This window comes from Oratosquilla oratoria, chromosome 3 (genome assembly GCF_046742065.1).
Source record: "Oratosquilla oratoria isolate Oo_2021 chromosome 3, ASM4674206v1, whole genome shotgun sequence".
NCBI lineage: Eukaryota > Metazoa > Arthropoda > Malacostraca > Stomatopoda > Squillidae > Oratosquilla > Oratosquilla oratoria.
The window spans coordinates 41,420,711-41,448,123 of record NC_134779.1 but is presented as its reverse complement, the minus strand read 5'-3'; the positions used below and the strand labels follow the sequence as shown (position 1 = coordinate 41,448,123).

Genomic DNA, 27,413 nt, shown 5'->3' with positions numbered 1-27,413 from the left:
ATTTTGGCACGCGTGCACAAAAAGGTTGCCCTTCCCGTCTTAGGTTATTAGATCATACCTGGTTCCAGCTCTTTCGATGGACCCTGGATCGAGGCTTCGCGATGGCTGAGTTTTATTGTGTGTGTGTGTGTGTGTGTATATATATATATATATATATATATATATATATATATAATGTATTATCAACCACAATACACTTTAATTCTAAGCCATCAACATCGAGTGACTCGAGGGGGCCAACATGCAGAAATTGAAACGTGGCATAGCCAAGAACTCGAACCTGCACTAGCACGTGACAAATGTTAGTGACTTAACCGATTGGTTCGAGTCCTTGGCTGTACCACGTTTCGATTTCTGTATGTTGGCCTCCTCGAGTCACTCAATGTTGCTGGCTTAGAATTAAACTGTATTGTAGTCTATAAAAATGTATATCTGTTCACTGGGACCCATTCAGTGTTGTACACACACACACACACACACACTCTCTCTCTCTCTCACACACACACATGCGCGTGCGCGTGATAGCTAAATTTTTGAAAGAATTATCAAAACTAGATGGGTAAGGCATTTGGAAAAAACAACAACATACTAAACCCAAGACAATTTGGATTTAGACACGGACGATCATGCGTCACAAACCTAAGGTGTTTCCATTCAAGGTTAATAGATGTAATACAGCAAAGAGATGGATGGGCTAATTGTACATTTCTAGACCTGGAAAAAAGCTTTTGATAAGGTGACACATAAGAAATTTCTAAAGTAATTAGGAACTGGAGGAATACAGGGCAAACGGCTGAAATGGATGGAAGACTTCCTGCATGAAAGAAAAATGAGAGTGGTGATAAGAGACAAGCATTCTAATTGGGATGAAGTGATAAGTGGAGTTCCACAAGGAACTGCTCTGGCCCCAATAATGTTTGCTATATACATTAATGATATGGATAAAAGAATTGAAAGTTATATGAGCTTCTTTGCGGACGATGCAAAATTGTTGAAAAAAGTGAACTCTGAAGAAGATTGTGAGTCGCTACAGAATGATTTCAATAAAGTATGGGAATGGACTAGGAAGTGGGAGATGGAATTCAATATTAAGAAGTGTAGTATAATGGAATTTGGAAGAAGCGAAAAAAGAATAGTGTGATCATATAAATTGGGAGAGGAAGAAATAAAAAAGTAGAAAATGAGAAGGACCTGGGAGTCATTATAATGAATAATATGTCCCCTGAGAAACATATAAACAAGATTTCTGGAGAAACTTATAATTTAATAAGAACAATCAAAGTGGCATTTACATACCTGGACGAAGAAGTGGTGAAGAAAATACTGGTCACTTTGATAAGACCAAGATTGGAGTATGCAGCGACGACGTGGTCACCAAATACATATATAACAAAACTTGAAAGAATACAAAGAGCAATTACGAAACTGTCACCTACACTTTCAGAACTATCACATGAAGAGAGACTAGCAAATCTTGAACTACAGACATTAGAACAAAGAAGAGAGAGAGGAGACTTGATGACTACAGAATCGTGAAAGGCATAGAAAGTATTGATAGAGAGGATCTAATAAAATGGGATAGCAGAGATACAAGAGGACACAGAAAGAAAATCAAGAAGGACAGTTATAGAAGAGACCTAAAAAAAGAACAGCTTTCCCCACAGGGTGATAGATGTTTGCAATAAGTTAGATGAGAAAGTGGTGTGTGTAAAAACAATACACGAATTTAAAAGCAGTCTAGATAAAACCAAGGTCTAAGTAAACAGGTCTAATCGCTGGAGTAGTTCTGCGCAGTTTCTGACGTCATTTAGATGCGTCCATTTTCTCTTTGTGATACATTGAAGAAAACTGTGAAACGCCAAGGATGACAGGAACTATAATATTTTATATATTATATATATATATTATATATCATATATATTATATATTCATATATATAGACAGGAACTATAATATTTTATATATATTATATATATTTTATATAATATTTGTCAGAATATAAATAATTGAGTGGAGCGGTGCGAGCGAAGGCGACGTCATTTTCGAACGACGGACCAACTTCAACTGACAGCTATAGGACCCGCTAACCCCACTTTGAACAGCCAAGTGACGTTCACGGGCTCGCTGCGCCAACTCCCTCGAAATTCGGTCGGAAGTGGTTAGACCTTATATTCTTAGATCTTGGATAAAACGAGATATGAAGACGGGACACCACGAGCATAGCTCCCCTTCCCGTAAAATACAACTAGGTAAATACAATTAGGTAAACACACACACACACACACACACACACACACACACACACACACACACACACACACACACACACACACACACACACACACACACACACATATATATATATATATATATATATATAGACAGTATATATATATATATATATATATATATATATATACAGTATATATATATATATATATATACATATATATATATATATATTATATGCGAATAAATCACAATAACACGTGATTCGCAAAATGTGTAATAAAACCATTTGAAAAATAAAATGAAAGGTGACCGAACGTTTTCGTCTATTTAAGACATTTTCAAAGGTGAAAATGTCTTAAATAGCCGAAAACGTTCGGTCACCTTGCACTTTATATTCCAAGTAGTTTTATTACACACACACACAAACACACACACACACACACACACACACACACACACACACACACACACACACACACACACACACACACACACTTCAACGAACGGACGGCATAGAAGACGTTCTGAAGAAAATTGAAGTTTCGTGGATCCCAAAGCAAAGAGAAGTGCCTATTGTATTTGCAGGGTGGGGGAAAATTGCTCGTGGGGTAGTGGGAAAGTAGGGAAAGAGGAGAAGGGGAGGGATTGCTGGGGGAAATGGAAGGAAATGAGGAAGGAGTAGACTTGGCCCAGGCAGACAGGCGAAAGGTAAACAAACGGCCCCCCGACCAACTGAGTGACGATGAAATGTCTAATAAAAATGTAAAGATTAGAAGTATAGATAAGAGCAATACAGTAGAAAGTGATGAGAATATTTTCCAGGGATTTAAAGAGGGTGGGGGGGACACAACCCCCCCCCCCCCCCCCCCCCCCCCCCCCCCCCCCCCCCCCCCCCCCGACTGACAAGACTAGAAGAGAAGGTCGATAAGATGATCGAGGACTTGGAGCGTAGGTTCGGTCATGTTAACAACATTGTACAAAGGGTTGAAAAATTGGAAGAACTAGAGAAGGCGAACAAAAACTTAACTGATGAAATAGAAAACCTGAAAAGACAGTTAAAAGAAGTAAAGGTGGAGAATGAGGAATTGAAGAGGAATAGTAAAGAAAACAGAGAGGGAGGGAAGTCGATTAAAGAAAACAGTAAAGTTGCATTTACTGACATAATTAAACAGCAAATGAGAGAACAAACTGTATACTCAATTATTAAAGTGATGAGACAGAAGGAGAATATAGTAAGAGACTTAGCTGACAAAAAGAAATGTATAATTATATTAGGAATGGAAGAGAAACATAACCCAGATAGAACCTCAAGAACCAATGAGGAAAATGAAAAAGTAAGCAGTTTACTAAAATTAGTTCAGGAAGATTAACCAGAAATTATGAAGGAAATTGAGGAAAAATTCAGGCTCGGAAAGTATAGTACAGATAAGACCAGACCAATTAAGATTAAATTCAGGTCACAAACGACGGCAGAGAATATCTTATCCAAAACAGGGAAACTAGCAACAAGTGAACAATATAAAAAGGTATGGATAAAAAGGGAAATGAATAAAGAGGAAAGAGAGGAAGAAAAGCAGAAAAGACTTGAAGCTAAGACAAAAAACGAGAACAGAACGGAGTCAGAGAAAGAGAGATTCTATTGGAGAGTAGTGAATATGAAACTAAGGCAGTTCGACATACAAGAGAAAAACAAAAGGGAAACAGAGAACACAATGGAAGTGACAGAAAACTAAGAGTGTCTTACACAAATATAGATGGATTAATAACAGGATTGAATGAGCTGAATGATTATTTGAAAGAAAAAGAACCGGACATAATGGGAATTGTAGAAACAAAATTAAAAGGCCCACTACCACCCAACAGTATAGGACATGATGCATATAATTATTGGATTAAAAACAGAGAGAAAAAGCAAGGGGGTGGAGTTATGTTCCTGACTAAGAAGGATATAAACGTGAAGGGTGTCAAACATGGAAAGAATACAGTAGAGATGATTATGATAGAAGTGGAAGACCGAGATAAGAAGAGCAGAAAATTTGTGATCAATTATGTGCCCCCAAAAACAGCCTCATGGCATAAAAGTATGTTAGAGGACACAAAGATAACATTAGATAAAATAATGGAAGATGGAGGAAGAATAGTTATGATGGGCGACTTTAATTGCAAAGAAATCTGCTGGGAAGAAATGACAGTAAAGGGTGGAGACGGCTCATGGGGAAACGCTCTACTTGAGATGATTACTGACCATACAATGACACAATGGATACAGGAGAACACCAGGTATAGAAATGAAGAAGAACCATCGAGACTAGACTTAATAATTACATCTGAACCTAGAATAGTGGACAAGATTGAATATAAAACACCAATAAGTAAAAGTGACCACATATTGATTGAGCTGGAACTTAATGAAGAAAAATATATGAAAAGAAATGAGCAATATAGGAAAGGAAGAATGATGTATGAAAAAACAAACTTTGATAGAATAAGATAATTCTTTCAACAAGAAAACTGGGAAGAAATATACAAAGAAGAAACGTCAGTGGAAGAGAAATGGAATATTTTGACAAAAATTTACAAAAAAGGAGTGGAAAAGTATGTCCCAAGACAAAAACAAGAAAAAGAATATGTAAAATGCTGGTACAACAAAAGTTGTAGGGAGTTAAAAGACAAAAGAGACAAAGCCTGGACCAGATGGAAAAAAGACAGAAGACCTGAAAAATGGAAAATATATACCTGTTATAGAAATGAATATGTACAAACGTGCAGAGAGGAAAAGAGAAAATATGAAAAAGATGTCATAGAAAAGTGTAAAGATCAACCAAAACTATTCTACAGATTTGTAAACAATAAACTGAAAAACAAACAAGACTTGGAGAAATTAAGACAAGAGGGAGTTGAATACACTGAGGAAATGGAAATGGCGGAAATTATGAACAAACATTTTAAATCAGTGTTTACAAGGGAGAACATACAACCTGAAGAGATTGAATGGAAAGAGAAAGTCCCCCCTATGGAAGAAATAGAAGTAACAAAGAATGAAATATTGACACACTTGAGTAATCTTGATGTCAGAAAATCGCATGGACCAGATGATATAGCAAACTGGATTCTGAAAGAATGCAGGAATGAACTGGCAGACAAAATACATAGCATACTAAACAGTTCCTTGAAAGAAGGAAAAGTTCCAGAAGATTGGAAAAAAGCAAATATAGTACCTATATATAAAGGAGGAAATAAAGAACCTACAAACTATAGACCAGTCTCTCTAACAAGTACAATAGCAAAAATTTGTGAAAGAATGATCAAAAGTAGATGGGTAAAATATTTAGAAAAAAACAAAGTGTTAAATCCAAGGCAATTTGGATTCAGACAAGGACGATCATGCGTCACCAATTTAATATGTTTCTATTCAAGGCTAATAGATATAATACAAGAAAGAGATGGATGGGCGGACTGTGCATTTCTAGACCTAAAGAAAGCGTTTGACAAAGTACCACATAAGAAGTTGCTTAAGAAATTAGAAACTGAAAGAGGAATTCAGGGAAAACTACTAAATTGGATGGAAGACTTTTTGCAAGAAAGAAAAATGAGAGTAGTGATAAGAGACCAACACTCAAAATGGGATAAAGTAATAAGCGGTGTTCCGCAGGGAACAGTACTGGCCCCAATAATGTTTGTTATATATATTAATGATATGGATGAAGGAATTGAAAGCTATATGAGCTTCTTTGCAGATGATGCAAAACTACTAAAAAGAGTGAAAACAGAAGAAGATTGTGAATCACTACAGAGAGATCTATATAAAGTACAGGAATGGAGTAGGAAGTGGGAGATGGAGTTCAATACAAAAAAGTGTAGTATAATGGAATTTGGAAAAAGCAAAAACAGAATAACAGGATCATATAATTTGGGAGAAGAAGGAATAAAAAAAGTAGAAAATGAGAAGGACCTGGGAGTCATTGTTATGAATAATATGTCACCTGAGAAACATATAAACAATTTTTTTTTGAGAAACTTACAACTTAATAAGAACAATCAAAGTGGCATTTACATACCTGGACGAAGAAATGGTGAAGAAAATCCTAATCACCCTGGGGCCAATCAGGAACGTGTTCTCTACACGCGGGAAATGAACTCTACTCACTTCCCGTAAGATACATACACACATTTCTCACGAATATAGCCACGCCCCATGTACAAACATCTACACATACTTTTTCTCGACTAAAATTCGCTTCCTTTCTAACTTTCTTCTCTTATACTACATCTTCTCATTTCAGTTTACCTCCCACTAAAGATTTTTTCCGTTTTTCCACCTTTCTCTACTACTACGCCTACCATTTCCTCAATTTTTGGTGATTCTAATCCCAGGCGTCGGCGCCGCCGTCCAAGTTCCCTGCCCATTTCTCCTGAGCCACGACCACTAACCGCCCCTAATTGCTGACGAAAAAGCGCGCTGGCAACAGCTCTCTTTTATACACCTACTATCTTTTCATTTTCTTACAGACATTCTTCCCCTTCCACAAAAACCGATCCCGCGCGGTAATATCATCAAATAATATCTCCAACTCGATTTGTTTATCCACAGATTTGTGTTTGTTGATGTAACGACAATTGAGTCCCAGATTTAGGAATTCCGTTGGTTTTCTGTTAAATTCATGATGCTAAAGTTGATGAACTGGTCAATCTGGTGTGATACCGCGACGGGCCCACCATATAAGGCAGAAAGCTTCCGACCTGTTTTATTTCTAGATTCGTCAAGTTGAGCACTAGTGACATAGGCAAGTGCGTTATTGACATTAGAGCGCACCTCTTCAGGGGGACTCGCTGCGTTCCATTTCCGGTACAAGCTGACTAATTCAGATTTCAGGTTAGTCACGGTTTCTTCTTTCTTTTCTAGTTCTTCTTTCAAGTACCTCAAACGTTCTTCTGGCGTAGTCCTTTTGCTGTTGGCCTGGTGACAGTAGGTATATTTTGGAAGGAGGCCATTTTGAATACATAAACAAGGATTCCCTCTTCGCCCTATTATCAGTCAAATACCATCGAGTTGGAGATATTACTGGATGACATTCAACAGCTAGAGCGAAACAAAAAGGTTACGACGTCTCCAGACCTCCAAGCTGAAATTATCAGAGAAGCCAACACATCGAGAGGGCACTTTCGCAGTTCTTTCCTCAGTCCTGAATTAAAAGCTGCAGCTAAGGAATTAAAAGATAATGACGCCATTGTAATCCGTCGGGCTGACAAATCTTCCATCTTTGTGATTTTGGACAAAGAGGACTACATGAACAAAATTATGAACATACTGGGAGACACTACAAAATTCAAGCAGATCACGAAAAATCCTACAAATGACCTCAATACCCGTCTTAACCGTATAATAAGATGCAACAATAGTACTGTCGGTTCGCCTAAACTCTCTCTCATTGATGGGGATTACAAACTTGGTTATGCTTATGGGAACGTCAGGATCCATAAACAAGGATTCCCTCGTCGCCCTTTTATCAGACAAATACCCTCTGTCACTTCCAAACTCGCAAAACGCCTGAACGAAATTATCATCCCTTACACCCCTATTTCTTCTAGTCTAAATTCTTCAGATGAGTTCCTCGGCATCTTAAGATCTACGCCACCTTCGGGCGTCATCGGTATTATGGACGTGGTCAGTCTCTTCACCCACGTCCCCGTGGATGAAACTATTGACATGATTTGTAGTAGGATCTACCACGACAGAGAAGCAGGAGACACCCCCTTGGCGATACCTGAAAATACACTACGCTGTCTCCTTCGCGCGTGTACCAAAGAAGCCCCGTTTTATGGACCTGATGGTAATATGTATGTCCAAATTGATGGTGTTGCCATGGGGTCCCCCTTAGGCGTCCTCTTCGCTAATTTTTATATGGGCACCATAGAAAGGAGAATTTTTCTGCATCACCCCGAACTTCTACCATCTGTATATGTAAGGTACGTAGACGATGTTTTCATTAGTGCAGAAAATGAGAACAGTATCTTACAAATCGTGAGCACCTTTAAACGTCATTCCTCCCTTGACTTCACCCATGAACTCGAAGCCAATTATAAACTCCCCTTTTTGGACGTTTTAGTTCACCGAGGCCCTCACTCTTTCTCCACCGAAGTATATGTGAAGGCTACAAACCTGGGTTTTTGTCTCAACGGTGCTAGCGAGTGCCCAGAGAAATACCGCAGGAGTGTGATAAATTCCTTTGTTAAAAGAGCCCTCACACATTCTTCTACTTGGACTTCCACCCATGCTGAATTGCAGAGAGTCTCACAACTCCTTGCCAATAATGGTTACTCAAAACAATTGGTTGATGAGACAATAAAGCGACATCTAGATAGTTTCGTGACACAAGCCCCCTCTGCAACAGAAAAACCTTGTCATATTTCCCTCTTCTATAAAAACTTCATGTCTTCCGCCTATAAAGAAGATGAAAAGGCTTTAAGAAAGATCATCAGCACACATGTCATCCCTACAGACCCCCATGCCATCCTGAAGCTCATTATTTTCTACAAAACAAAAATAACATCAAGCTTCATCATGAAAAATAGCTGCCTCCCACAGACAAGGCCTTTACAAGAAGTGAACCTTATATACGAGTTTCCATGCAACTTTGGTGACTGCAGTCGCCTCAATTCACGATATATAGGTTCCACTACTACCACCTTGTCAAAAAGTATTACGGCGCATTTGCAGGACGGGGCCATACTCCGTCACTCTAGTAATACACATGGCCACTCCCTCACCAGGCAACAACTAGAAACACAAACAACAATAATGTATCGTGAACAAGACAGAAGGAGATTAAGGATGGCTGAATCAATTTTTATTCGTCTGGATCAACCCTCCATCAATATCCAGCTACAGCCTGAAGTTTCACTCCCATCAATGAGGAAGCCCAACCAGCAACCTACAGGGAACCCGTCGGCACTCCGTGGGTAGCTATGCGGACACGACATCTCCCCCGCCACACCTCGTATGACTTCCTGTCCCAGTGTTTCTTCGCGGGTACAAAATCTCCCCCGCCACACCTCGTATGTCATTCCTGTTTTCCCAGTGTATATTGTAACTCCTGAAGATGACCTCTGATTGGGTCGAAAGACGTCTAGAGTAAACACCATGTACCTTGGAGATTCTATCAATACCCTGACCTCCAACCTCCGCTCTCTCATTCGAAATATCGAGAGTACTTCTTACAAGTTGAACAATGCTACTACTGCTGTAGACTTCAACAAAGCATATATATATATATATATATATATATATATATATATATATATATATATATATATTATACATATATATATGTATATATATATATATATTATATATATATATATATATATATATATATATATATATATACATACACATATCTCAGAGGGGTACTATGTCGTGACACATAGGTAAGATGAAAAAATCCCACTGTCGGAGAAAGGAAACGGTCGAAGAATAGAATTAACTGTATATTTCGACCACTCTCTGTGGTCCTCTTCAGCAGATGCGACTTGCGACTTGCTAGGTAAGACTACCCGCTCGCGCGGGATCGGTTTTTGTGGAAGGGGAAGAATGTCTGTAAGAAAATGAAAAGATAGTAGGTGTATAAAAGAGAGCTGTTGCCAGCGCGCTTTTTCGTCAGCAATTAGGGGCGGTTAGTGGTCGTGGCTCAGGAGAAATGGGCAGGGAACTTGGACGGCGGCGCCGACGCCTGGGATTAGAATCACCAAAAATTGAGGAAATGGTAGGCGTAGTAGTAGAGAAAGGTGGAAAAACGGAAAAAATCTTTAGTGGGAGGTAAACTGAAATGAGAAGATGTAGTATAAGAGAAGAAAGTTAGAAAGGAAGCGAATTTTAGTCGAGAAAAAGTATGTGTAGATGTTTGTACATGGGGCGTGGCTATATTCGTGAGAAATGTGTGTATGTATCATACGGGAAGTGAGTAGAGTTCATTTCCCGCGTGTAGAGAGCACGTTCCTGATTGGCCCCAGATTGGGCATGAGCGTTCCTGTTTAGCCCCAGGTTGGACTTGAGCGATGAGCGAGCGATATCCGAAGCGTAGTCAGGAGAGTGGATCCAATGGCGGTGCAAGGGGGCTGGGCAGGCAAGCGGATGTTGTTTTATCTTTCTCCTTCCAAGCACAACTCTGAAAGCAGAGAATTACGTGACTTGGGAATTGCATGTAAATGTCAGAAGTGTAAACCCGCTCGACAGCGTCATCGAAGAGGTTAGGGCGTGGGTGCGGGCCGGTCGGCAAGAGAGGCTCCCCAATTCCTCTCCCGCGACCAGCTGGCGAGGAGTTAAGGGCTCTGAATCAGAGTTGAATTGTGGGCCTCTGCTAAGCCAGCGAGCAAGTTTGCGTGTGTCTCTTTTCTTCCAAGCACAACTCTGAAAAACAGAGAATGGCACCCACTTTTAAACAAGAAGTTATTGCCGAAGCTAATAAATCCAGAGGAAAATATAACAGCAATTTAATTGACAAGAGACATATCGAAGCTGCAAAAGAGTTAAAATCAGACCATAGTATCACCATCAGGAAAGCAGACAAAGCAGCAACTTATGTACTCATGGACACCTCTGAGTATTTAGAAAAGATAGACACCATTATTAATGACACAACAAAGTTTAAAAGGATCAACAAGGACCCTACAGAATCACTTAAGAAAAAGGTTAATCGACTAATAGAAGGGAATAATGCTGCCAGTAAAATAAAACTTGACAAACTTTCAGGCGAGTATGGTATGGGTTACTGCTATGGAACAGTAAAAACACAAACCTGGCAATAAACTCCGTCCCATAATTTCTCAAATCCCTGCACCTACGTACAAGCTCGCTAAGAAACTGTGCTCCATCCTAACTCCCTACACTCCCACCACCTACAGTCTACAATCCACAAAAAATGAGATAAGCCACCAAATAAAGAGAATAATGGAGGATTTGCATAAAAACAACAATAATAACCAGAAAAAAGAGAAAATTAACATCTATTATAAATAAAAAATTTCTTCAGCATATAAAGAAGATGAACGCATAATGAAACAAATTATCAAAAGAAACATCAAACCAGTCAATCCAGAGAAAATACTCAACCTGGTAATTTATTATAAAACCAAGAAAACTAGCCACCTCCTTATTAGAAACAGCCCCCAACAAGAGAAAAGGGAACTTCAGAAATCCCATGTCATTTATAGGTTCACATGTACACGAGGGAACTGTGAAGCCCTCCCATCCACCTATATTGGCATGACTACAATGAGGTTGTCCCGTCGCCTCTCATATCACCTGACATCTGGAGCCCCTAAAAACCACTTAAAAGAAGCACATGGCATAATGCTATCAAGAGAGAACCTAGAGGAAAACACTGAAAGTTTGGATTTATGTACTGACGATAGACGGCTCCCAATAGAAGCATTATATATTAAGGAGTTAAGCCCAGATCTAAATAAACAAGCAGACGACCTTAGAGCCCTCCCAAGCATGAGACAAACTGGTGCAAATCCAAACACGAGACATAACACCACAAACGCCAATATGGGACAAAACACCACCAGTGTAAACACGAGACAAAATCCCGCCACAACACGCACCCGGAGGCTCTCCTAGTGCACGTGACATTTCGTCACTGCCCGAAATACCGGATGACCTCCCCTAGTATGATTAGCCAGTTTGAAGGCTTAGTATAAAACTTAGAGCTTTCATTAGACTCATCGGATTAATTCTTATCCTATAAGATAGTACATCCCAATAGCTACTGAAGAAGGGTCTAGAACCCGAAATCGCGATCTAGCTAATATGACTACATACAGCCAAGTCATAGATTTCCTTTCTAAGGAACATAAATCTATAATAAGGTATATGGAAAATACCTATAAGAAAATAATTAATGCAAAACTAGCCATCACTTTTAATGATATATGCATTAGAGAAAAACTCCTGCCCAAATACACTTATAATATATATATATATATATATATATATATATATATATATATATATATATATATATATATATATATATGTATTTCAATAATTCTAAATTATAAAAATTATTTATCCATACAAATTAATTTTTTTCTTCGTTAAATACATATGTATTTTGATTTGGTAATACAGATATTTAGTTATATGCGAGCTGGTACTCCAACTCCTCGTGGGCGGGGAGTCGTGTGTATTTGTAAGGTCACAGCAATTCCCGATTGATCGGCCATATATGAGCTCTCATCTGGGAAGGTAATAACTCGATCAAGAGATCAGCACATGATCCAAGAATATGGTGAACCACACACACACCAGAAGAATGTGAATAAATTCTGACATACTGAGATGTAATTAATGAATCCGTTATATGCAATGTCCATGGAAAAGGATCGAAACGGAGCTCATGGAAACTCCACTAGATTCCTCTAACCAGTGTTCTAACAATTTAATTGATAATATCTAGAATATAGGAATATATTTCTATGATGTATGAATATGCCTTTAGTTGAGTAATGGTCGGATATGAAATATCATAGCCATCCATTAACTTCCATAATTTATACTTACATAATTAGATGTCTTTGCTGATAATTAGAAGAAAGTCATTACCAAATAAGAAACTGTGTCGCATGTTATGTCTCATATTAAAAAGAAACCAAACAACGAGTGTCGTCCCCGTAACTAAAGCTAAAAAAAAAAATAAACGTATGTTATACCTTAACTTGGTCAAACTAATTTACATAATGACATTTTGATACTTAGTTCAAAGGCTTCTTTTTGTACAAATCTTAACAGGAAAAAGAAAAAGTGTGTGAATAAATTTTAGTTATATTTAAGGTACCTTTACAGCTCTTTGTGTAAATCTTGCGACCCTTGTCAATAAATCCCCCGTTTTCTTTTCCATACAGTAGTGTTGGTGACGGGCGTCAGCGGCTTCATCGGGAGTCACGTGGCCAAACTTCTCCTTGAGGATGGCTACAAGGTGAGAGGCACCGTCCGCAGCCTAGAAAACACAGCCAAGGTGGATGCTCTGAAAGCCCTGGTACCTGACGCCAAGCACGAACTTGAACTGGTCGAGGCTGACCTCAGCAAGGAGGAAGGATGGGACAGGTGAGTCGTCTTTGAGGTGTGAGTGAGTCAGGAGGTGAATGGCCGTGCTGAAGTCGTCACGGAAAAAGAAAGAAAAAAAAAATCGAAAATGATGCGGACTGGAAGAAGGGTCGGTGGGAGAAAACAAATGCGGATCGAAACATGTGGTAGTGTGGGACAATAGTGTTTGAGTAAAATATAATTTTTAGATTAGTTTGTGTATGTGTGTGTGTGAGATTCACCATGGTCTTGGATAACGTGATGGGCTCGTGATCGACAGTTATCCTCTCGGATGAGAGCTCACAGCTCGTATGACACAGCTCCCCGCTCATGGGAGTTGGAGTGACGACTCGCAGCGCAGCGGTACTGAAATTATTTCAGTTTGGGTGGGAGTCGAACCCGGGCTGCTGTGACAGTGGCTGCGATCGCTACCACTGCGCCACCGAATCGTGTGTGTGTTTGTATTATGTATATATATATATATATATATATATATATATATATATGTATATATTTATATGTATATATATATATATATATATATATATTTATGTATACATATATGTTAAATATATGTATATATATACATATATATATATGTATGTGCATATACATATATATATGTGTGTATATATATATATATGTATATATACACACACATACACACAGTAAATATAATATTTTTGTATATAAAATTTATAATTTATGATAATATGTAGATTGATTAAGAGGGTACAGTACAGGCCCATGGCACAGGGAATTAAATGGACAAAATGAATTTCGATTTAGAGGGTTTGATGAAGGTTATCTGGGGTAAAGATTTTAGTGCAGATTTAGTGAAAGGATGATATCAGTTTTGGTATGGGACACTGTGTCCCGCCTTCGTTTTTATTTACAAAACAAGTCGACTGCAGTCCATTTCATTATAGTTTGAATTGACCGCACCAGTCATACATTGTAAAAACGATCTGTAAAATTTACGAAAAAGATTTTTGATGCTAAAATGTTTCCGAATTTTTTCTGTAAAATTTACTGTGCTTCTATGAATATACGGAAATACTTAAATGATTACAACATAGTTGAAATGAAAAAAAAAATATCTGATAAAATGTATTTTTGTAACTTTGTATATAACCTAACAAGGTCATAATAAACTATGTATATATACCGAGAGCTTTAACTCCCATCCACCACTTGTAAGGGAGGTAGCCAAATCAGAAGCACGTACTTATTCCTACCCATTTCAGTCCCCTCCACCCCCCTTTCGATCTCAGCTCCTCATGGATGACGCTCATCTCTGCCTCCGCCAACTGCCTTGGGTTAATCGCAATGCAGCAAGGTAAAGGCGAGAGTAATGGTCAGGGCAGGGGACTGGAGGTGGTTAAAGAGAGGGTGGAGAAAAGTGGGAGGTGAGCAAGTTGTTGTTTGTTGACGACACTGCGGTTGTGGCAGGATCAGAGGAAGGATTAAGGGAGTTAGTGACGGAGTTTGGGAAAGTATGTGGTAGAAGAAAGTTGAAGGTACATGTGGGTAAAGTGATGAGATGTACTAGGATAGAGGGTGGCAGTGACTTAGAAGCCTAAAAGGAGAGAGGCTGGAAGAAGTGGATAGGTTTAGGTATTTGGGATCACGTGTGGCAAGAAAGGGAGGAGTAAAGGTGGAGGTAATTTGTAGATTGAGAGAAGCAAGTGCCATAATATACTAGAGCCGTATATAATTTTGCAAATGAAAATACTGCTATTTGACTTCCAATATTTTCTTTCTTGGGAATTACGGAAAAATGTATGTAGGAATTTCTAATGACCTAACTTTTTTTCATCAATATTATTATCATTATTATTATTATTGTTGCTGTTAATACTACTACTACTATTATTACAATTTTTAATTGTTTGTCATATGTGTACAACTGAAACGCGGGGGGACGATGTTTGAATCTTTATTGTAACTTAAGTGTATAGGAGTGAGAGCGTTGGATGCTCTCTGTGTGGGACACTGGTATAGACTGACGTAGGGGCAACGTCGTTCTCCTTGCGCAGAAGGGAGACGATGCCATGCCTTAGTACACATGTATGAATGAAGGCCTTGTGGCCGTGACAACGATTTGTACTGGAAAGCGTCTGGAGATTGGGGCACCCTATAACACAGCAATGCAACCCTACGGTGCCCTGCTCGTGTCGAATGCTAGGCCACCTTATAGCACTACGCCACATTAATGAGACTGTGAACAAGAAAATTACTTATCAACAAAGATAAAAGGAAAATAAAAGGGTATTGTGTGAATGGGCAAGTGGGCCGATGTGAGTGCATCCTTTGGCTGGTTACTTCCCATAAAGCGGAAAAGGCCTTTTGATATATGGGTAGAAGAAATGTGAAGAGGAAAAGGAATTGGGGGGGGGGAGTAGAATTCCCTTTAAGGATTTGGTAGATGACAGGGACAGCTTAACCAGGCTTACAAGTGATACGAAGAAATGAAAAGAGAGAAATATATGAGGAAATGTGCTAAAATATGAACTCGAAAAAAGCTAAAACCCAAACTTGATAACCGGTTTTATAAAGTAAAATAAAAGACGAAATTCAAGAGACAAGAGTAGATGGTCAAAAATTGATGCTTGGTAAAGAGAAGAATATATATTCAACTCTAACAACTTCCGTGGGTGAGGGATTGCAATGCACATTGTCACTGCGCAGATGATGTACACGCGCCAATCACGTACATGTAGTTCACACACATACACACTAGGTATGGTTGTCCCAGAAAAAGACAGGACTCCACGGGTGTAACTGCTTTACTGTACGTTACAATTAGGTCAACACACACATTTGAAGCTAGGTATGATAATTGGAAGGGATAGAATTCTGCTTGCGTTGTTCCTTTCCTGTATACTGTAATGTGATAAATACACATACACACATACAAGATGGTTGACAAAGATACTTAAAGGTCACGTGACCCACTCAGGTGGAACCGAATGTTGGCCTTTGTTGGATGACTTTTTTCCGAGCGAAAAAGGTCACACCGCGTCGAGGTCATTACTCCAGTGACCAAGGCTGACCTTTGAGTGTGTGTGCGAGACTCGCGAGCTTACTGTCTGAGGGGCTTGACGTTACAGAAGACTGAAGACTAAAGGCGGCGGCACACTAGGATAGCATACTGCTTCCTTTTGCTATGTTGAGTAGAAACGACTTCGGTGACAATATTCCGGACATCGTAAGTACGTCTCAACAATGTGTCTAACATTCTTATTCTAGGTTTAACTTCTCATAGTACGTCATTCAACTTCTCACTATATGATGGAAAAGGAATTTGACATGGAAAAAAAAAAAAAAGTTTCTTCTCGAACGAAATAGCAAAACCAAGTAGCATGCTAGCGAGAAATGCCTAATGTACCACCACCTGAGTATAACAGATGATGCATCATCATGACAACAAACCCTCAAACGTTTGCTAATTTTCATTAAAACTATTTGCGCCCTTGGCGGATTTTCAAGTAAACGTCATTTATTAGGTCATAAGCGAATAAATTTATAAATATGAACGTAAGTAATTATAGTATTGCTAATTATCTATGACGTGATGAGTAAAATGACCAAATGATTTGGCAAAGAATTGTAAACGTTTAAGGTATAAAGACGCACCAGTGCTGGCAGTTGAGAGTTCGGATGGGTGAAAATGACTTCGGTCATTGTCTTATTTTTCAAATTTCGAAGTATCAAAATTTCTTTCCGTCATACATATAGCAAAACTGAATGGTGAACTAAGATATTATAAACCTATACGAATGTTAGACATATTGTTGAAATTTTCTTAGAGAAGTCTAGGTTTTTGTACGCGAAGTCATATTCTAATTATTCAAATGGAAGGCAGGAATTGGGAGGAAAAATAGCCCAGTTTGATAACTTCGATTATCCCCTTCACAGATGCCACTGAGGTGATTTTAAAATCTCTTGGCGACACATGGAATATGATTAAAATTCCACCAAGTGGGCCAGGGGAGGGGAACCTCTGGGTTTGTCATACGGTTCAGGAGAAAATTCCGGTATGGTTGAAAAATAAAACGAACGACACTTTCCGCCATTTTATCAATAACCAAAGAGGTGTGTGTGTGAGGGGGGGGGTCTTTGAGGTGGTAAAGGAGAAAGGAGGGAGAGTAGAGATGAGTCTCTGGCCGTAAAAGGATATGCTGCGTGACTCTGGTCCGTAAGGGTGCTACTCAAGTCCGTCCCTAAAAGGTCAGCTGCATGAATAACGTGTAGTGTAACTAGTGTCTTTGATCTGGACAGAAACCCCGTGGCGACCACCACCACCATAACAACCTAACCTAACCTAACCTAACTTAACCTAACCCATTTTCCTCAGAGTTGTTGCAGATTGCACGCAGGTTGTGCACTGTGCCACGCTCAAGGGCACCGAAGCTCCCAGCCTCCCTGACGCCACCAAGAAGCTGCTGACTACGATTGCAGCCGCCAAGACTGTGGGCAAAATCGTCATGACCAGCTGTTTTAATGCCATCTTCGGTACAGCTACACTTCAGCAGTTCTGTTGTTGCAGATGCAGTTCTAGAGCCACCCTTTCTTTCCATTTTCTAGATTTTTTTTCCGAGGACTGACCATAAAATCGTTTCAATTTTATCATTCAGTTGGACAAGTCTCAGGTCCATGTATGAATCAATTTGTTGATCAATTTATTGATTTGTTATTTTTATAACATTCGTTGCCCCCTGCCTACGACATTGAAAATGGTCTTTCTGAAAGTTGTATTGGACTGGGCTGTGCCATTTATTTTCTATATATGTATTGTATTCATTTATTCATTAATTTATTTATTTCAAATGATATTTGCAATTCATCGAAGCCATATTTAGCTAATGATAGATGGATGAAACGATTTATGTGTCAGATCTCGACAATCTTTTCATTTTGCCCGTTACTTATTATCATTACTATTATTATTACCAGTATTATTATTATTATTATTATCATAATTTCATTTAAGATTTTTTATTCATTTGGTTTCCCATGCACAAAACAGCACTTGTGTTTTGAGTACAGATGTACAGTATAACTTGGGTAGTTGAACCAATATTACTTGACCCTGTTCTAGACTAACGTAACTTGAATAATCGATTGGATTACAGGCCACAGAGACATGAAGACCGTTTGCATGGTCGGGGAAATTAATGTTGATTTTTCTCTTTGTCTGAAAGAAAATTGTTTTTTTTTAGGGAAAATTAATCGAATAAGATGTGGCCACAATTATGCTGTATCTTCGTATTTTTTCTTTTCCATCGGTATAATTATTTACTTTTTTTTTTTGCCCCTTGTTTGTGTGTATGTATATGTGTTTCTTATACTTTGGTTTTCCCCCACCAACGCGTATCCTGTTGGTGATGTTTGTTCACCTCCCTAGCATGATATGCTTTGACTGTTTTGCATGACGTCTACCGTACATAGCTCGATCCAAGGATGCACAGTCGTCATGCATGTTGACGACCCCTTCCTGAACGGGCCGGAAATAGAAGTAGAAGTAGAAGTAGATGAGCAGGAGCCAGCGGATGCCAAAGAAGAAATGGTTCGAGTACTGAAAAAATTGCAAGAGTCGTCGGTGAAGAAAATCATTGTCATGTCGTCTTCCGCTGCTGTCGTTGGTAACTTTGGGTTTTTCGTTGAAAGTCGATTTTTGTTCTTACTTTGTTTTAGGTTATTCTATTCCCAATTTTTACATCTGTTTTCTGTATTTATTTTTTGTTTTCTATTTTTTTTTTCATATTACTGACTTGTTTATTTTTTATATTTATTCTTATTTTTACTTCTTGACTTGGGATGTTTCGTTCAAATTTTTTATTTTTTTATTTCTACTTATTTCATGTTATTCTATTCTTATTTTTACTTCAGTTTCCTTTTTATTTTTTCTATTTTAATTTTTTTTTCATATTATTGACTTCTTTATTTTTGTGTATCTATCTCTGCTTTTGTTTCTTGGCAAGGGAATATCCAATCGCTTTTGATGAACGCAAGGATAGAATGCTTTCTCAAAGGGTCCGTTACTCGACATAGGCTCTGTAACCTAACCTAACAGTCACATTGTCAAGATATCACGAAAAAAATATGATGAAAATAAAGTCTGGGAAGGGACCCATTGGCTAGGACTTTCATTTTTTTTGGCAATGTAAATGGTACATGGCCTTCTGTCGTTTTCTTTTTATCCCTAATTATATTTTATCTTTTTGTATTTAAATGATCAACATGGCGAAAGTCAATAATGTTACAAAGTTTGTAGTTTTAAAATTCCAACAAGCTGCATCCTGACTATCCTGCATCCTGACTATCAATAAAAAGTTTCTTCTTTGATAAATTGCCGTTAAATATAAATAAACAAATTAAAGCTAACCTTACTCCCTCTCACCTCCCCCTCCTCCACTCTTACCTCCCTCTCCTCCTCCCCTATTCCCACCCCATCTTCACTTATATTCACCTACTTCCACCCCTCCCTCTCCCTCCACCTGATAATCTGCAACTTTTCACATATAGTACATTAAGGTTTAAGATCAAATTATTACGCCTCCTTCTTCTCCTCATTTTAATCTTGACGTCCTCCTCCAACTTCTCGTCCTCGTTCTCCTTTGTTTCATCCACTCTTCCTCACCAAATTATATTTTGTACTGCCATCATTCTTTCTTCTTCCTCCTGCTTCTGCTCCTCATCCTCCTCGAATTTGTCCTCCGCCTCCACATTTTACGGTTTTTCTCTCCCTCTCCGTCTTTCTCCTCTAGTTACTCCTAATCTCCATTCTCTTCCTTGTTTTATTTGTTCCCAGTCCAGGCTCCCCAACTTCTCCCTTTCACATTTTTCATATCAAATAAATTTCGTAGTATATAATGTATTCTTGCGCCTTTTGATGTTTTTTAACTTGTGTTAAAAATAAATAAAACCCAATTGGGGAAAACTTAGAAAATGTATATATATATATATATATATATATATATATATATATATATATATATATATGTATGTATATATATATGTATGTATATATATATATGTATGTATATATATATATATATATATACATATATGCAACTCCTGTGATAGCTTAGATTTTCGTTTAACTTGTGATAAAATCATAAGTGAAGAGAAAACACGTTTAGCTCCATTCTTGTTTATAACGCAACTGTAAACCCATAATCATACTACAATATACAATTTATAAATATCTTATGTACAAAGTAACAAGAACAGTTCCTACCACAACGCACTGAACGCAGCAACGTACAAAAAGTATTAACACGTCATGACGTCACAAGGGCGCGAACGTTTGGTGTGGGCTGTCATGGTGGTAAATGGAATATAATAAAAGTCCTGTATCTGATATTTTATTGTCATTAATGTAATATTCATCATGTACTTAAAATTTTGTTTGGCTAATTTCCCTTGCAATTTGTCGCTTATTATTATTGAGTTTTCTTGTTTCCTGCGAGAATGTGCGATCTCAAGTTCCTCATATACTCTCCTTTTTTTCTTTATTTTCCCCCGACGATCCGGCTTGCCGATAGGCAGCCTTGTGCTTTGCTCTTTCCACTATGTTTATTCCGATTAGTTTATTGATTATCATGGAAATTTATGTGAAGCTAGATAATAAACCTTAAAACAGGCAAAACGGTACTATTTTTTCGTTGTTGATGTGACTTGCGGATGACGTCATAACGGGGGATAGCATTGCGTACTTCTTCATTTTATACATTTTTTCTTTACATGGGGTTGTTCTTGCGGACCATAATATCTGCAGTGATTATTTTGCAAGAAGATTCGTATTCATAATATTTCCTCATGAATTACACATGCTGGATAAGTATTACAAATTTTATGAGATATCAAGAGCAATTTAGCATACACTACACAATCAAAAAAATCGCGTTTTCAAGCAGGATTGAGCATATTATATGGTGTTTACAGGCTGTAGTAGACAATTGTCTGTCATGCATAGGCTAACATACATTGACAAATGCGGATGTACCATATGTGTTTGACCACGCCGGATAGGTCATATTGAAAATGTGACAGTTGGTGTGGTTTAATTTAATTATTTTTTCGATTTGTACAATTATTGACCATTTTGGAAGGTTACCCTGTTTACCTGTTATAAAGCAGTTTTTTTTGTATTATTGACGCATACTTTGATCAAATTGTCATATCGGCGGGATAAGTTAACAAACATTTAAGGCTAAACAGGAAAAACTGGTTGCAATGTTGAGCCCGGGAACGAATTCAGCGCGTTCACAGGTGGGGTGGGATGAAGGTGGAGTGGGTGGTGGGGATAGGTTATGACTCACGCGGCGTAGCGGATCCAGGGTGCCATTGTCGAGCACCGTTGGAAGGAGTGCATGAAAGACGCTTGAAGGTGGGGCCCTACCATTTATCGACCAACGGACCATTAAATACGAAAATGGGTCGGCAGACACGAAAGTGTCGAGTGAATCTGTAAAAAACACGAGGTTCAAATTCCAGGCATATAAACGTTTGTGTATATAAGTAACGACTAACAACTGTTGATTCCTGGCCTTCTACGCAATATTGCTTACGTTTAGTATGGTTAAATTTTTTAACCCCGCTGTTATAAGGAAGCCGATGTAATTGTAATTCATGAAACGATGAAAATTATCCCAGAAAAATGACATAACTTTTGTTGAGGTAAATCTTCATTTTTGCGGCTTTGTTCAGTAATATATCTTGTCCATCCTTGGAAATCAGAGATCAGTAATAGAGGAAGTTCGTAGGAAAAGCGCACATTTAGATTTATTTCGTAATGTCCGTAAGAAGCGTCCTACCTCTGACTGAGAGGAAGAGTTTAACTACGAAATGACGCCACAGGTCCGATGGTGTCCCTTGAACCCTAATGAAAAAGGAATATAAATCCCCACCCAGATTTATAAGGGTCAGAATTATTTTAGCCCTGTCTTTGTATGGAAAGTTACTTAGTTTTGTGAGGTTGTCTTGCAGGAAGATTCCAATGTAAACCTTTATGGAGTTGTTGAATAGAATAGTATTTCGTGTAAAGTGTTAACGATTATGCATGCCTTCATTCACTGAAAATTACACATTCAAAGAAGAAGTGCATGCAACATATTTATATAATATCTGTAGGCTACATTCTGCACACATGCATGTTTTTACTTATGACAACAAATAGATATAACTACCGCACCTTGTCAAATATACTGGATTACTGACTGATTCTTTGCTTAGTGCACATGGTTACCAGGATCAGCAGTTTTATTTTGTGTCTAACAGCGGAAACCACACCAGAGGCAGACAAAGTTTACACAGAAGAGGACTGGAGTGACCCAGAGAGTGCAACTATTGACCCCTACTCAAAGTCGAAGGTGTTGGCAGAAAAAGCTGCTTGGGATTTTGTGAAGGAATTGCCCGGTAAGTTGGAAATTACAAACTCTCATCACATGACCCCCTGGTTTTGATGTCACTCCACCCTTCTATGATTTCTTCTGTTAAAAAGCTGGAGAAAAGATATTTATATAAGTAACCTTTATTACAATATTTTGACACTGATTTGAATTCCAGAGGAGGAAAAAATTGAACTGTGTGTGATTAACCCCGCCTTTGTGTTGGGTCCAGCTCTGTTAGAAAGCCATAAAGGGGCCACTTCTATGAACTTTATGACACAGGTCATGAACCGTGCTTATCCAGCCGTCCCACGTATCAGTTTTGCCATATGTGATGTGCGTGATGTGGCCAAAGCACATGTCCAGGTTAGTTGTCTAAAGTGATGCAAAATTTGGCAGGTAAATCATTGGTAGAATAGGAGTTATTTTATTTGAAATCTGGAAAAATGCCATGTAAACTACTTAATTAAGTACAGTCGTACTTATTTACTCAGGGCCAGCCTTACGCCAATTGAACTGATTACTCCCAATCAAGTTCTATGCCCAAGGGGACCCACATGGGGTAATTACTCTAGTCAGGGAAGTTATGTTCCAGAGACCTAGGGCCTGGATCTTCCAAATCTCATTCTGTTTACTTATTTATATTCTAAATGTAGTCTATCTAGCTATATACCAAAAGCTTTTTCCCCCTTACAAGGGAGGGAGCCAAGTCAGAGGCACGTACCTATTCCCACCCATTTCACCCCCTTCCACCATCCCCTCCACCCCACCCATCTCAGTTCCTCATGGATAACGGATCCTCCCTGCATCTCCCAACTGCCCTGGGTCAAAGGCAATGCAGCAAGACACAGTATATGTAGTAATATATGTACTAAAACAATTATTAATAGAAGCAGCTGTGAAATAGATTTGAGATAATCAGAGCCAGATGTACTATGTAGGTTATTTATCTTTATGAGCTTGTGCCTCATTTAACGTATACACTGTGTTTTCTCTTGATTTGGGCAACAGTTTTTCTATAATAGTAATTATAGCCAATGGCGTAGCAAAGGGGGAGGGCGTGAGGGGTGGTCAGCCCCGGGCGGCACGTGCCAGGGGGCGGAATGTTGATGGGAAAAAAAAAAGTCTAACAGAAATCTTCAATTTTATATAAAAATGAGTTTTTAAGGTTGTAATATGGTACTGTTTTTAAACAGATTTTTCAACTGTAGCATCAGGACTGTGTCTAAAGCAAATTTTCTTAGCCAATGAATGGAGGCTAAGAGGAGACTGTATGAAGGAGTGATTGTGCCAACAGCTCTGTATGGAGCAGGGATGGGGGGTGAGTGTGAGCAAAATTTGACGCAGCTCGAAGGGATTTCTCCCCGTCTTCTCCTTTTATGCATGGTGGGACAGAAAGGGGGGGTCGCCGATTTAATGAAGCGGCCTTGCTGTGGATGTGCTGTGACTTGCAACACTGCTTCTGACCCAGGGCAGTGGACAAGGTGCAGGGATGACCTGTCATCCAGGAGGTGCTAAGATGGGAGGGAGGGTGGAGGCGAGTGGAGAGTATTTAGGAATGGAATGGGCGGGAATGATTTTATGCTTTTTCCTTTTTGGCTACCTCCCTTGTAAGGGGGAAAAAGCCTTAGTATATGTATGTATGAATCCTAACCTACATCCGCTTTAGACGCTATTCTAGCTTCCAGCGATTTTGTCAGCTATTTTAAAATAAATTACTCGTAAAATATGACATAACGATGATGTGAATTTACGTAAATATGAGTGCCGGTAAAACCTGAAACCAGTAAGATATAACTTTATTTTATTTATTGATATAAAATGGCACTAAATAAACTAAAAATATCTAGCAAATTAATATTTGTGTTGGTCTATGGCGGCAGCCATTGTAGGATCGATGGCTAGGCGAATTTTATATTTCTAGGTTTTAAACAAAATTCCTAGGTTAGGAAAAAATCCTAGGCTAGGGACTTTTGCTTTAGACACGCCCCAGTTTTATATCCAATGAAGATAAATATTTTAAGTTAAGTATTCCTGCTTTATATCAAAGAATAATTTTATCCCCCCCCATGGGGGGAGGGGGTCAATTTTACACCCGACCTGGGCAACAAAAACAGTTGCTACGCCACTAATTCTAGCTGAATATTCATGTTCCTACCCATTGTTTTTCAGATATGGTAAACAAGGTTACATGGGGTTCTATAAAACTATTGTGACCTTTTTCATGTTATATATGAGTAATATAGAGATGTTTTAATAATATCTGATGCCCAGAGTCTCGGACTTTTAATGAATATGGGGACCCTGTAGTTAATAAGGCTGGCTCTGTGTTTACAGTTACACATTTATAAACATTTCAGTATGTATTGTAAAATAGTTTATGTTTTTGTATATCATAAATTCAAGGCTCCTTTTTATTATTTCACCAAATATTATCTGCACTATTTAATCCCTTATTTCATGGACTGTCAAAAATACTGTATAGGCTATAGCTGAAAATAGTAGGAAATTAAACCTTTATTTCTTTTGGAAATATATCTGTGATTTGTGGAGAGACAGATACCAACAGCATGGTATTTTATCATGTATGATTCTTTTTTCCTTTGCTTTGTACAGTGTAACAAATTTGCTTCATGTTGTAATAGTAGTAGTATGGCACAGATAGGATATTTTGACTTAATCTTGACCATTTTTTATTAACCAGGCATTGAAGAACCCAGCTGCAGCCGGACATCGCCACATTATTTGTACAGACACACTCTGGTTGCGGGAAATGACTACTACTATATCAAAGGAATTTAGGCCACAAGGTTATTCAGTGCCAACAGGTCAGCTTCCATATGTCCTGTGCTGGATAGCAGCAGCATTCAACCGAAGCATGAAGTCCTTCATTCTACCACGTATTGGAAAGCAGTTCAAGTTTGAGAACAAAAGGGTTGGTATCTCATATTTAGATGCGAAGTAGTTTAGTAGTATGGTATATTTTGCATTGCTGTATCATCATGTATTGGCTGGCAGAAAAGGTTGCTGCAGAGAAGATTTCCTTCATCTGAGTGAAGTTGTCTAACAGCAACTAGAATAAATGAATAGATTTGAAACATGCAGTGGAAGGGTTAATTAAAATAGGCTCCAAATAGCTTTTGATTCCTTCACAGCAAAGGGGTTTTCCTCATCTAATTAACATCACCTAATGTCAGTGAGAATAAGTACTGAAGTTGTAAAACAGTAAAAGGATTAAGTTTCTCAGTCTGTTGCCCTAGGTTTCTCTTGCAGGAGACCCATGGCTCCCAGGTAACTGGCAACAGCTGGATACCAGGGAGAACAAGGGACAGGACCCCATATATGTAGCTCCTTTTCTGTATACTACTATTTGGTACATACAACTACAATCTTTCTTCCTAAAATATCAACACATGAGAATAGTTGTGAAAAATGTCACAGTTGAGGTAAATAACTAGTTGAATCACAAGGATCAGTACTGCCACATGTTCTCAAATATGAATAACATGATTAATGGAATGATGAGGTACTAGCACATTTGCAGGTGATGGAAAAATTATGAGGTGAATAAAAGATAAATATGTATCAAAATTTTTACAAGAAGATCTAGACAGAAAATATGACTGGATCTAAGTGTGGTTACGATTGTTCATACGGAAAGTAACGATGTGGGTAGGGTGAGATCAGAGGAACTTGTTCGAAATTACAAGGTCCTCCTTCAGGAGAGGAGGGAATGTGGAAGCTGTCACATAGTCTGTGGGATCCTTCCGAGGATCTATGCTGGCTTGTGTGGGAACGGTAGAGCCATAACGATCAATGAGAGGATATCTTGATTGTGCACGCAACTGGGATACCACTTTCTTGATCCTTGGTATCTCTTTTCCAGGTGTCATGACCTATATCTTATGATGGTCAACTTGAATATTCAAATGAAGGAATGTGTGATATTTTAAATAACTATTTTAGCTTGGTATTCCTTGTGAAAAAATCTAGGGTGAACTTACTATGGTAAATATAACAAAAGAAAAAATTAAAAGGTGTGTAGAGAAACTCGAAATTAATAAAACACCAGGGCCTGACAGTTGGCATTCACCATCCAAGAATCTTAAAGGAAATGAAAAACGAGATTGTTGTTCTATTAGAAATTATTTTCAAGAAATCCATCATATCCAGAGATGTCCCAAGAGAATGAAAGTTAGCTAACATTACTCCCATATTCAAAAAAGGTGACAAAAAGAAACCAAATAACTGACTTCAATTGTTGGAAAAATTATGGAAACTATCATTAGAGATGCTATTGAACATCATTTAGAAAGTAACCGTTTGATAAATGATAGCCAGCATGGATTCAGATGGAAACATTCTTGTGTGACTAACTTGAATTCTACAACACAGTCATCTCAAATTATGACAAAAGAAACAATATATCTAGACTTGCAAAAACTTTTGATACCATCCCCCCATGAAAGACTAAATTAGCTTCACACAGAGTAAGTGGTAGCCTATTAAGTTGGACTAGTAATTGGTTGAATGATCAAAAACAGAGTTGTTTTAAATGGCAAAACTTTTAGATGGAAAAATGTTATGAGTGGAGTTCCTCAGGGTTCTGTTCTTGGGCCACTTCTATTCATAGTATATATAAATGATATAGACCATGAACTAATCTATTGTCTTCAAATTTGCTGATGATACAAAAC

The 27,413-nt window shown here is 38.3% G+C and overlaps 1 protein-coding gene across 2 annotated transcripts in view; it reads left to right on the top strand.

The window, feature by feature from the left end:
• LOC143022089 (uncharacterized) overlaps positions 1–27,413 on the top strand; it is a 65,378-nt gene that overhangs the window by 23,293 nt on the left and 14,672 nt on the right. The window contains exons 2-6 of one of the 2 annotated variants that reach the window (XM_076180082.1): positions 13,138–13,339; positions 17,679–17,836; positions 22,607–22,744; positions 22,895–23,082; positions 25,421–25,651. In XM_076180082.1, the coding sequence (XP_076036197.1) occupies positions 13,138–13,339; positions 17,679–17,836; positions 22,607–22,744; positions 22,895–23,082; positions 25,421–25,651 (917 nt within the window). Of the gene's footprint in view, positions 1–13,137; positions 13,340–17,678; positions 17,837–18,772; positions 18,967–22,606; positions 22,745–22,894; positions 23,083–25,420; positions 25,652–27,413 lie in introns of both variants that reach the window. The other variant, XM_076180073.1, reaches the window with a different exon arrangement.